Source organism: Nothobranchius furzeri, chromosome 17 (assembly GCF_043380555.1).
Source record: "Nothobranchius furzeri strain GRZ-AD chromosome 17, NfurGRZ-RIMD1, whole genome shotgun sequence".
NCBI lineage: Eukaryota > Metazoa > Chordata > Actinopteri > Cyprinodontiformes > Nothobranchiidae > Nothobranchius > Nothobranchius furzeri.
The window spans coordinates 59,379,723-59,391,143 of NC_091757.1; the positions used below are offsets into that span (position 1 = coordinate 59,379,723).

The 11,421-nt window shown below is 42.4% G+C and overlaps 1 protein-coding gene across 1 annotated transcript in view; it reads right to left on the reverse strand.

The window, feature by feature from the left end:
* Positions 1-11,218, reverse strand: part of pde11al (phosphodiesterase 11a, like) — a 56,122-nt gene extending 44,904 nt beyond the window's left edge. The window contains exons 1-2 of the mRNA XM_054738200.2: positions 10,451-11,218; positions 2,439-2,597 (exon numbers count right to left, since the gene is read on the reverse strand). Of these exons, the coding sequence (XP_054594175.2) occupies positions 2,439-2,597; positions 10,451-11,218 (927 nt within the window). The remainder of the gene's footprint in view (positions 1-2,438; positions 2,598-10,450) is intronic.
* Between the last annotated feature and the right edge of the window lie 203 nt (positions 11,219-11,421).

Below are 11,421 nucleotides of genomic sequence, written 5' to 3' on the forward strand. Positions count from 1 at the left end.
CATGATCTCTCGATCATGTTGGAGTTCTCTCTGATAGAGGATCAGGGCTAACTTAGCTAAGTGAACCTGGATTGGTTTTGTACCATCCGGGTTTTCTATTTGATCAATTACAGCTTCTAGCTCGTCGCTACGCTGTTCTTCAGTGAAATCCCTAGAAGGGTAGTCGGGTTCTCGAGCAACCGCGACCAGTTTGGACAATATTTGTCCAGAAAGTAGGCCAGGATCATAGTCGTGGGCCGCAGCGCCACCTGGTTGCTGGGAGTTGGTCAGTTCACTACTCTGTCCCTCCATTTTAACAACCGAACCAAAAATAGCCTAGTAGAGCTTCTGCAGATAGCTCAAACTGCACCTTTTGGGCAGCAACTGCTAGCTTTGTAGCAGAAAAACACTAAATTAACCTTTGTGCGCACAGGTTTTAGCGTTTTAAGATTGCACGGAATGCCGTGACTGACGCTTAAAATACTATTCCTTTCAGTATTTTAGCAAAAGCTGGTGCGTTGCCGTAGCAACGTCTTACAACACTTGCAGTGTTAAATATGCTAGTTATTCCTTCAGAATATTAGCAAACAGGGTGTTATCAGTCTTTGAGTGAAGGTTTCAGTTAGTTATAATAGCCACTGTGAGTTGAAGTCGCTAAATTAGCAGTTAATTTTAGCCTAAAAGGGTTAGTCAGAATTACTTACACGCTGCACCTTTAATGAGGAACTGAATTTTAACCTAAAAGGTTAGCCAGAATTAATTACACGTTGCACCTTTAAGGAAAAACTGAATTTTAACCTAAAAGGTTAGCCAGAATTAATTACACGTTGCACCTTTAAGGAAAAGCTGAATTTTAACCTAAAAGGTTAACCAGAATTAATTTACACGTTGCACCTTTAAAGAAGCACTGAGTTACTGGTGAGAGTTCGATGCAGCTACCTGCTCAGCGAAATCAGCACCACTCTGTTGCTGGTTCAAGGCTGAACAACGGATTATTTTTAATTCAAGCTCTTTGGATTTATTTGTTTGTTTGTGCCGGATAGAAATCTCTGTGTATCCAAGCCTCACGCGGGCTGCACCAATAAAATGTTGAATGAATAAACAGTGGAATAGATGAATAATAACCGTGTGATATGATTGAAGATGGATGTGTTTGCATGTGATGGAGGATGTATGAATGGGGTCCTTTGTTCTCACAAAGGAGTAGTGTGTGTGTGTGTGTGTGCGTGTGTATGGATTCAAAATGGAGTCTTGAATACAAGATGGCTGACCCCTTTGTCTGGCTAAAGTGTGGGTGGCAACTTGCACTTTAACTTCCAAAGCACTTAGAATCAGTAGTAACTTAACCTTAAATCACTCAAAACATTTCAAAAGATCATGAAACAACACAAAAGATTAATCACAAATTAATATCTTTTAGTTTCAGCCTGGCCATGACAGAAACCATTTTAAGATACCAAACAATGATCAATAAGCAGTTTATTCTTTCAAAATGACCCGACGGACGTGTTTGGGACGAAAGAGGAAAACACGAAGCTACTTTTTAAGCAATAGCGCGGTTTTATTGCTTATTCTGGACTATAGAGTTAACGGAAGAAGAAGGAGAGAGAGAAAGAGATGAGTTGCTGATCACCAGAAGAGCGAGGCGTCCCTCCCTCTTTGATTTGACGGTTCTCCGTGTTTCTCCGCAGCTTTCGGCGTCGTCCGTCGGTTTGATGCTTTCTCCGTTGTTTGGCGTTCACGAGTGTTTCTCCACGGGCTGGACAGAGACAGCAAAGTTTCTTTCTGTGCTGAGTTATAACTTACAGCGTGCTTGATGGAGTTGTTGCTTTCCTCCGCAGTTCTGTGTCCTCAAACATCAGCTGGAGGGGAGCAGAAACGAGCAGATCTGATGGGCTTGCAGTTTAGTTTCCAGCAGTTCCGTGGGCTCAACTTGGGCACTTAGAGCTTCCGCGTGCTCAAGTTGTCGGAGCGTTGACAAGCGTGTCCTTACCGCCAGGTATCCTGGGCAAAAGAACGAGGTTTCTTTGTCTCTGCTGAAGATTTATGGTCTTAGTTCGCGGGAAAAGCTCCACGGCTTCCCGCACATGCGCAGAACGTGTTTCTGGTACTAGGCGGTAACATCACCCAATGCTTCCGTGTGCAAAGCATCATGGGAAATGAAGTTTCTTGGCGCTGATGTGATTATTTGCTTTTCAGAGCAATTTAAGCACAGTCATTTTGGAGAAAATCACTGCATAGTAATTTCCTCATGAGGTCAGACCCTCAACATCTCTAACAGAACAATGTGCTCCTTTCTCCAGCCATTAGGAAGATTCAGAGCACAGTCATGGCTCCACTTTTAGCACTCTTTCTAAAATGCCCCAACAGCAAAAATCAGCAATAATATTGATCTAGTAATATTGTAAGTAATATTGAAATAATAAACGGTTTAGCACAACTGTTCTCTGCATAATCACCTTCTCATCATCCTCTGTAAAAGGTGTGCCCATTGGATTCTTGTTGATAGCTTGAACCACACCTATGACTTCTCCATCACTGTTGCAGATGGCCATGCAGAGGATAGCCTGAGTCTTGTACCCCGTCAACTTGTCGATCTCATCACTGAAACGGTGGTCCTGGGACCACATAAACACAAGTTGTGGTCACACTAGCAAGTAAAAAACAAGTCTAACAAACAAGTAAAACATTTTCAAAGAAGTTTAAATATTCTGCCACTCCAATTTGAATTTTTCCACGTGTAAATATAGATTTCTATATTCAGAATAAAATTGTACGTAACAGGGGTTGAGGTAACTGGAATAATACTGTTGTGAATGATTGGGTAGTGTGTACAGTGCATGTATGCCAGTGTGTTCAGATGATCTTATTTTGCGTGTTGAACAGTTTGTTTAATTATTGTTTTCAGTCCAGTATCATTCCTTCAGTGTGGCCCCGAGAGAGATTCAGAAACAGAGTAAAGGATATTCTTTTTGCATTCTGACGCTAGGAAAATATGTGAAAATAAGAACATCAAACAATTTGTCTGTTTTTACGATGTAAAAACTAGTAATTATATTTGTTTACAATGAATGGATCAAAACAGAATAAAAAAAGGGTGTAATATGTTCGGACTTTCTTTCAGCGCTGATGTCTCTTCAGTAAATATCGACAGATAGTAGACCTGATATTCTGTTTGAAATACAGTATATGATTGCTTCTTTAGATTAAGCAAGGTTGAATCATGTGGGTTCCAGCTGTGGCAGAAATGAAAGCAATTATTAAGAAACAGTTAATGGATGAACGACAGGGAAAGCATACATGGAACGCCAAAACCAAGTGGCTGGCATAGTGTGCAGACAGGGCCAGATTAACACTTTGTTGTACCCTGGGCAACAATATTCAAGGGCCCCATCATCACGACCCAAGGATCACCATAATATGGTCACATACAGAATATATTACTGTAATATACAGTAAATATACTCAATACTTGAATGCCTGACATCACGTAACCCGCCCAGAGTAACCTTTGACCCACCTTGTGTGGACTGACCAATGAGGAGAGGGTCTTAACTTGAAGCCCTCTCTTCATTGGTCAGTCTGCATGAGACTGACTCTCAACTGACGTTCAAAGTCATAGGCAGCGAAGCGTCTCTGTGCAGCGCAAAAGCCCGGGTGGACAGTTTGTTTAATACAGGGTGATCATATTTCCATTTCCAAACAAGAGGACAGGGGATCTGTGCCTATGATGTCACACTATGGCAACCACAAACCACATTAGGACCCATTTTTTGTAAGAACTAAATTAATATCAGATTCTGCCAATAAAAGGGCTCTAAAACAATTCATATGTAAATATTTTGCATATTTACTGCAAAATTTAATTTTTCTGCTTTAGTGCTGCAACAAGGTTTTATTAATAATAAATTATAACTTTTGTTTTACTACAGCATCGGTACGCTTCCTGTGCACAGATTATTAAGGATGCTTGTTTCAGCTGTGAGATTAGACGATAGGATCAATGAAAAAATAAGTTGTCACACACTCCATGGAAACTTTCAGAGAATCCACAAATAGTGGCTTTCAGATGGTTTTGTTACTGTTTGCAAGTTTAGAAAAGCAGCAGATGAGACAGCATGTCTGATAATTTAGTTTTTCATCTGATAATATTAGAACATGTCAGTAATGTCTGAGGGGCTTTTATAAACACCATATAACTAACACTACTGGAGAGGGTATGGATTACACAGAGGCTTCTGGGGAGGGGGGTGGGTGGTCATTTTGCCTTGGCCCCCAAAATGTCTTGAAACGGCCCTGGGTGTGTGACTGAGTGTTGAAGGTGATCTGAATTGTATCAGATGTATAAATACTACATGTGTGTAACTTATTGTTTTTTACTGGTAAAAATGTGTAGTGGAGATAAATCTACCTACTTTTTACTTTTCAACACTTAGTTTTCTTGTTTTTATTTAACTATTTCCTGTCTTGTGTCTCTCATCTTCCTGTATCTCCTCTAAACTCTCCAGAAAAACTGTTGCCTGGATTCTTACTTTTTCACCTCATCAGTTACTTCTGAGCAGACCAAAGGGATCTCCTGACCGCAAAGCGGAGAGCGCGTTTCGATGCTGCGTAAGTGAGGTGAACTCACCGCTGCACAGGTGATGAGCTCCGCAGTAGCAGAGCGCTTCAGGCACAAATAAGACAGAAAGTAGAGAACATGTGCGGACATGAACGATCGCGTGTTAATTATAGTTTTTGGTTGTGCCACTTTGAGAATGGACCGTGTGCTGGAAGCAGCAGCCTGGAGCGCTGCACAACAACGATCATCGCTCTGCTGCTCTCTGCTCAAAAGAGTCCATAAATGATGTATTATAGGTAGAAAACTTTTTTCCGGCTCCCCTGGATGTGCAGGATATCCAGCTCCCCCATAATTCGATCCCTGCTCCTGGATGAAAAGCCGGACATTTTCATCAATACAAGAACCCGCAGTCCGGACGCCCCGGACAGAGAGTGAAAAGTGGACATGTCCGGGGAAAACAGGACGGTCACCCTAGTTTAATATTAAGTGGGAGATTACAGATACAGTACTTTGCTCGTGCCCTTGCTGCCCTGGGCCCTTTAGAGTTCGTAGGCCCTGAGCAATTGCCCAGTTGCCCATATGGTTAATCCGGCCTTGTGGGCAGAAACATCTGTGCAGAGTGCGGACTGGAAGCTCCAAGGTCAAGTGGGTAACACCCCCTAAGGTGGATGAGAATAAGAGAGTCAAGCTCCAGTGGGACTTCCAGATCCACCAGCATTGTGGTGGTGGACAAACAACAGAGGACAGCCGTTGTGGCGATACCAAGCGAGGCAACATCAGGAAAAAGGAACATGAGAAACCAGAGAAGCACCAGAGCCTCAAAGAAGAACTTGAGAAAGCCTGGAGAGTGAAAACATCGGTGGTACCCGTGGTCATCGGGGAACTCGGGGCAATGACCCCCAAACTGGAGGAGTGGCTAAAAATCAGGTATCTAAGTCCAGGAAAGTGTTACTCCCCCGAGTGCCCCGATCATGGACGTAGTTTTCACTTCAGAAGTGTGTGTGTGTGTGTGTGTGGGGGGGGGGGGGGGGGGGGATATCCTTACAGTATGCTCTAATGGGAAACGGGCGTCAACACAAACGGTTGTTTTCTGCTTGGTCCTAGAGCTCACCCAGTGTCAATATAGCGTAATGTTGTTTTTGGATGGTAAAAAGTGCAGGGGTCAAAACTAGACTTTGGGGGTATGACACCCCCCCCCCCCCCCCCACCCCCACCCCCAAATTACGTCCATGGCCCCATGACCATGGGCACCAACGACGTCTTCACTCTCCAGGCTGTCCTCTGTTGTTTGTCCACCACCACAATGTCCAGTTGGTTCTCCATCACCATTTTGTCAGTCTGGAGCTGAACGTCCCACCGGAGCTTGGCTCTCTTGTTCTCAACCACTTTGACCTTGGCTTCCAGTCCGTACTCTGCACAGATGTTTCTACACGATGCCAGCCACTTGGTTGTGGCGTTCCATGTATGTTTTCCCTGCCAGCATCTTACACCCTGCAGTTCTAGGGATTGTCTCAGGGGCCTACACCTTGGGTCTTGTCTGGTGTGTTAGATCTTGGCCTCTGTTGCTCTGGTGTTCAGGGCCTGTTCCTGTGCAGCCATGAAGAGTGCCTCTGTGCTGTCCTTCAGACCAGCTCTTTCTAACCATTGGTAGGAATTCTAGATATCAGCCGCTTCAGTTATCTGTTTGTGGGACATCCCATGTAGGGGCTAGTCCTCCCATGATGGTATTTCCAGCGTCTCCTCCTCTATTCACCATTGTCTGAGACATTCACGGAGCACATCATCTGTTGGGGCCTTGTCCTTTAATTACTTATGGATCTTGGAGGTTTCATCCTGGACAGTGGCTCTCACACTCACTAGTCCTCGGCCTCCTTCCTTACGGCGAGTGCACAGTTTCAGTGGGCTGGATTTTGGATGGAACCCTCCATTAGGGACGAGCGAGTGCACCACTATCTGTATCTGTTCAACCATCTAAATTATTTGTATCTGTACTCGGAGTGGGCGTGGCCTAACCCGGAAGTGGGTGTAGTTTAACCGGAAGTGGGTGTGGTTTACATCAATACGTTATTTTAAGTCTGATCAGAAGTTGCCATGTGTATTGTTTATTTGAAAACTATTTACAGAGCAGCCTCAGAGTTGAGATTAAATGTTTTTGATCACAATAGTAAAGGAACTATTACAGAACAAGTTTTTCAATAAAATCAGAACATTAATATTTAAGTGCATGAATTAAGAGAGAGAGAGAGAGAGAAGAAAATATCTTTTCTATAGCGCCTCTCAAGATAAAAATCACAGGCGCTTCACAAAAACAAAACATGTAAAATAGAAAAAAGAATTTAGAAAATTATTAAAATATATTTAAAGAGCATGTCAAGTGTGCCTCAGAGTCCTTCTCCACCCATGTATCAATTTTAAAAACTGCAACATTAGTAGGCGTTGCCTGGAGGACCGAGAGGGCGGAGCCGCGGCAGTGACGAAGGCGATGGCCGGAGCACCACTTCCTGCCATAAAGGACATCTACAGGAAGCGGTGTCTGAAAAGGGCAGGGAAAATTATCAGAGACCACTCACCCATCACATGCACTGATCACCCTGCTGCCCTCTGGGAGGCGCTACAGGAGCCTCCGGACTAAGACCACCAGGTACCGCAACAGTTTCTTCCTCACAGCTGTCAGACTCCTGAACTCTGCCTCCTGACATATGACCCACGTTAAACTCATGGACTGCTTGTATTAATTACAGCCTGTACATACTTATAGTCATAGACTATTCATAACATACTTCATACCTCATACATTATAACATACATAATAGATCCATTTCTGTAATATACTTACACATCTATATTATTGCTAATATATATTGTAATACATCTATATCACGGCTAAAGCACTTCTGGATGGATTCAAACTGCATTTCGTTGCCCTGTACCTGTACATGTGCAATGACACTAAAGTTGAATTCTATTCTATTCTATTCTATTCTATTCTATTCTAACTAGACGATGCTAGCTCCCTTCATTCTGAGCAGTTATTAGAAGTGGAGGACATTTCTTCCCCTCCTTACCAAGACACTCGAGAAGAAAGAGACCAAGTCTATTTGGAGGAGACAAGCGGACCTGAGCCTTATTGTTTTGAGCTTGTGAGTTGCCTGAAACTACCGGAACCGACCCAACAGAACCAGCTCTGAATGGTAAGTAGCCGTTAGCCATAGCATTAGATTAGCTGCAGGGTTTGGCTTCACGGCCCTAGAGCTAGTATTCAGCATGTTTAAGAGATTTATCTGCTTCAACACACCTGGTTTTAATCAGCAACAAATAGCTGAGCTGCTTAACAGCTAATCTATCCTGTTAAAGCAGGAAAACCACTGAAACGTGCTGGATAGCAGGTCTCCAGGAGCCCTGGGCTCAAGTTACAGTCTGCTGCATAGAAAGTTATGAAAATATCCCATGAGAAAAGTATTCTGTAATGTGTCCAGCCCACTAAAACTGCCCTGATTTCTTTATTTACTGATAACAGCTGCTCTCTTGGTTGTAGGTGATCCTCTGGTGTCTGCAGCTGGCCTCCTCTGCTGGTGTCGTCAGGATCAGGAGCTTCCGGAAGAATGTGCCTTTCAATGACTCTTTCCCCCTTATTTGTTATGTTAATTAAAACAAATCTCAATTTATGTATTTCCTGTTTTTGTTCATGTCCATAAATACTTAAACATGCTTGAAATTTAAACGAGCTTTTAACAGTGAGGTGCTAGTTTAATTCATCACAATAGAGTTATGGGCTCGACACACGGGAGGTGACAAATGACCGCGATCAGCGAAATTTGTCGCCGTCGCTTTTATTACCTGACACGCGGGAGGCGATCTGCGGCAACGGCTAGCGGCAAAGCCGTCTACGCGTTCTGTTCCATGGCGAAATCGAAACTTCCGTTGTTTTGTTTGGCTGTGTCAGGTTGGAGGGAATTAAGGTTATTTAATCGGTTCAGAGTTAATAAAGAGGTAGATATGATGTTTCACAAGGTGCTGCTAGAGTTATGTGATATCTTACTTCTGATTTTACTATAAAACATAATAATAATCAACTTCTCCTTCATGTTTGCTCGGAGACATACGGAGCATCCTGTCCGCTCATTGGTCATTGACTGAAACCTCCGTTGATTGGTCCTCGTCCGAGCGACAGCGATGAAAAGTTCAAAATGTTTCAACTTTCTGGGATCGCGTCGCTGGGTCGCCTGTGCACGACACGCACACGAGCACAAAATTTCACACGCATGTTTTTCGCGTTTCGCTTGGTAGGAGGGGGATCCGCGATTATCGCTTTGTCGCGCACGTCTCATTGAAAATGAATGATATGATATGTAGATAAATAAAAGTGTAGATATGATATGTAGATAAATAAACGTGTAGACATGATATGTAGACAAGTGAATGTGTAGATTTGATATGTAGATAAATAAACATGTAGATATGATATGTAGACAAGTGAATGTGTAGATATGATATGTAGATAAATAAATGTGTAGATATGATATGTAGACAAGTGAATGTGTAGATATGATGTAGATAAATAAACATGTAGATATGATATGTAGATAAATAAATGTGTAGATATGTAGATAAATAAACATGTAGATATGATATGTAGATAAATAAATGTGTAGATATGTAGATAAATAAACATGTAGATATGATATGTAGATAAATAAACATGTAGATATGATATGTAGACAAGTGAATGATATGTAGATAAATAAACATGTAGATATGATATGTAGATAAATAAACGTGTAGATATGATATGTAGACAAGTGAATGTGTAGATATGATATGTAGACAAGTGAATGTGTAGATATGATATGTAGATAAATAAACGTGTAGATATGATCTGTAGACAAGTGAATGTGTAGATATGATATATTGATAAATATCTTCCTAGGATATTTAATTAGACTTTTATTAATATCTAAAATAATGTTTCATAAGTTTGATTATTGTCTCAATGTTACTACCTTAAATATTCTTTTATCATGTATCATCATTAGTCATAGAAATATAGTAATAAATAGATTTGTTTAAACAATATTTTTGCCTCTGTGTCAAATTATTGATGAGTGTGGCTTCCCTGGCATACCCAAATTGCTTATTTTCATCATCAATCAAATATTTAAAGGTTCAATAACATCAATAATCCATAATTTTATGGAATATTATTGAATACTTTTATATTTTATTGACAGTTTATTAAAAGTAACCACTTACAAAATGTTACATGGCACAAGAAATGAAATCAGCTAATCAGGGTATACCAGGGCTTAAATCTAAGTATTTTGCTATATGCTGACAATGTTTTATTGCAGAAGATGAGTTGAACCTGCAATGTTGGACATTGCGAACATTTTGTGCAACTAATGGAGACTTGCAATTAATAGTTTTTACACATATACCAGACTGCATGACTCCATGGTGGCTCCTGTGTTATTTTATACTGCAGACATTTGGGGCTTTGCAGAAGAACCGAAATGAAACCTCATTCAGATCAGAGCTAGATGTTTTTGAGGAGTCCATATACCACTAGGGCTGCCAGGGGTGGGAACCCTGTCTGATCAAACAGAGAGCAGAGGTAGTGCGTCTGTGGAGCCGTATCTGTGCGCCTGAAGACAGGCTCACCAGAAAGATTTTTAATTGAGAGAAAATTATACATTTATCCTTGGTCTAGTGATGCATTAGCAATATTTTCTTTAACAAATAGCACATCTTTATTTTTTATAATTTGCAGTGTAAACTTACAATAGCTAAACAAACTCTATTTCAGATTTACAAAAACCAGGAAATTTTGTGTACTCACAGAAATAAAACTAAAGGTAATGCAGCCTTTTTAATAAAAGCCCCAATGAAATTGGATTAACGGACTCATTTTACCTCGTATGCGTTTAGGATGTTTACTGTCTCTCCATGCTCTGCAACATATCCAATGATACCTTTTCCCCACGGAACCTGTACCTCATTGGAGTTCAGAGTGCTGGATGATGGTCTGACCGTGGTGCCCGAGTGCACATCAAAGAACTTGGACACCAGTATCCTCTTGTGCGCGGGCCCCTCGACTAGGAAGAGCGAGCACCTGTCAGCGTCCACCAGGATGCACACGTTGATGAGTATTTTATAGCTCAGGTTGGTCAGGTCCAGTTCGTTGGAGATGTCCTTGACCAGCTCCAAGAAGAAATCCCTCTCGTTGGTTTCCTTGAGCCTGTATTTGTAGTCGATGGCGCTGGAGGCGTACTGGGGCACGTTGACTCTGGATTCCAGCAGGGCGCTCAGGATATGCGCGGTGGTCGGAGGCAGTGAGCTGGCTTTACGCAGGAGCGCGCGGCGTCTCGTGCTGGACTGGGACTCGTGTTCACTCAGGCTCACGTGCTCGTCGTAAGTGCGGTGAGCAGTGGAGGCTTTGGAGCGGGCGAAGTTGCGCCGCAGCTCCATGTGAGAGGATCTGCGCCGAAGCCCGTCGCTGCTGGTGGGCCAGAGCGGGTCCACGGCTGCACCGTGCTTTTCTTCGGCTGCCTTGGACGGCTGGTGCTCCTTTAACCACCTGTTCACTTGATCGCATCTCGCTCTACGAACTAAATACTCCTGGAATAGATCCGGGTGGCTGTCCAAAAAAGCCTCCACATCAGAGAAGTCAAACGTTGTCATGTGAAAGCGTCTTTAATATAAAAGAGACGAGAAAGCAGAGTTAATGACGAGAAGACGAGAATTCAAGTCCTTAGAGCAATAGTCAAAACTCTTCTCCTCACATACTGGGAACAAAACTGAGCGAACGGATTCCTTTAGTGGAACCGAAGTGATGACTGCTGCAGCTGTCAGTCAAACGAGAGGCAGAGCGGTGCGTCTCTGAT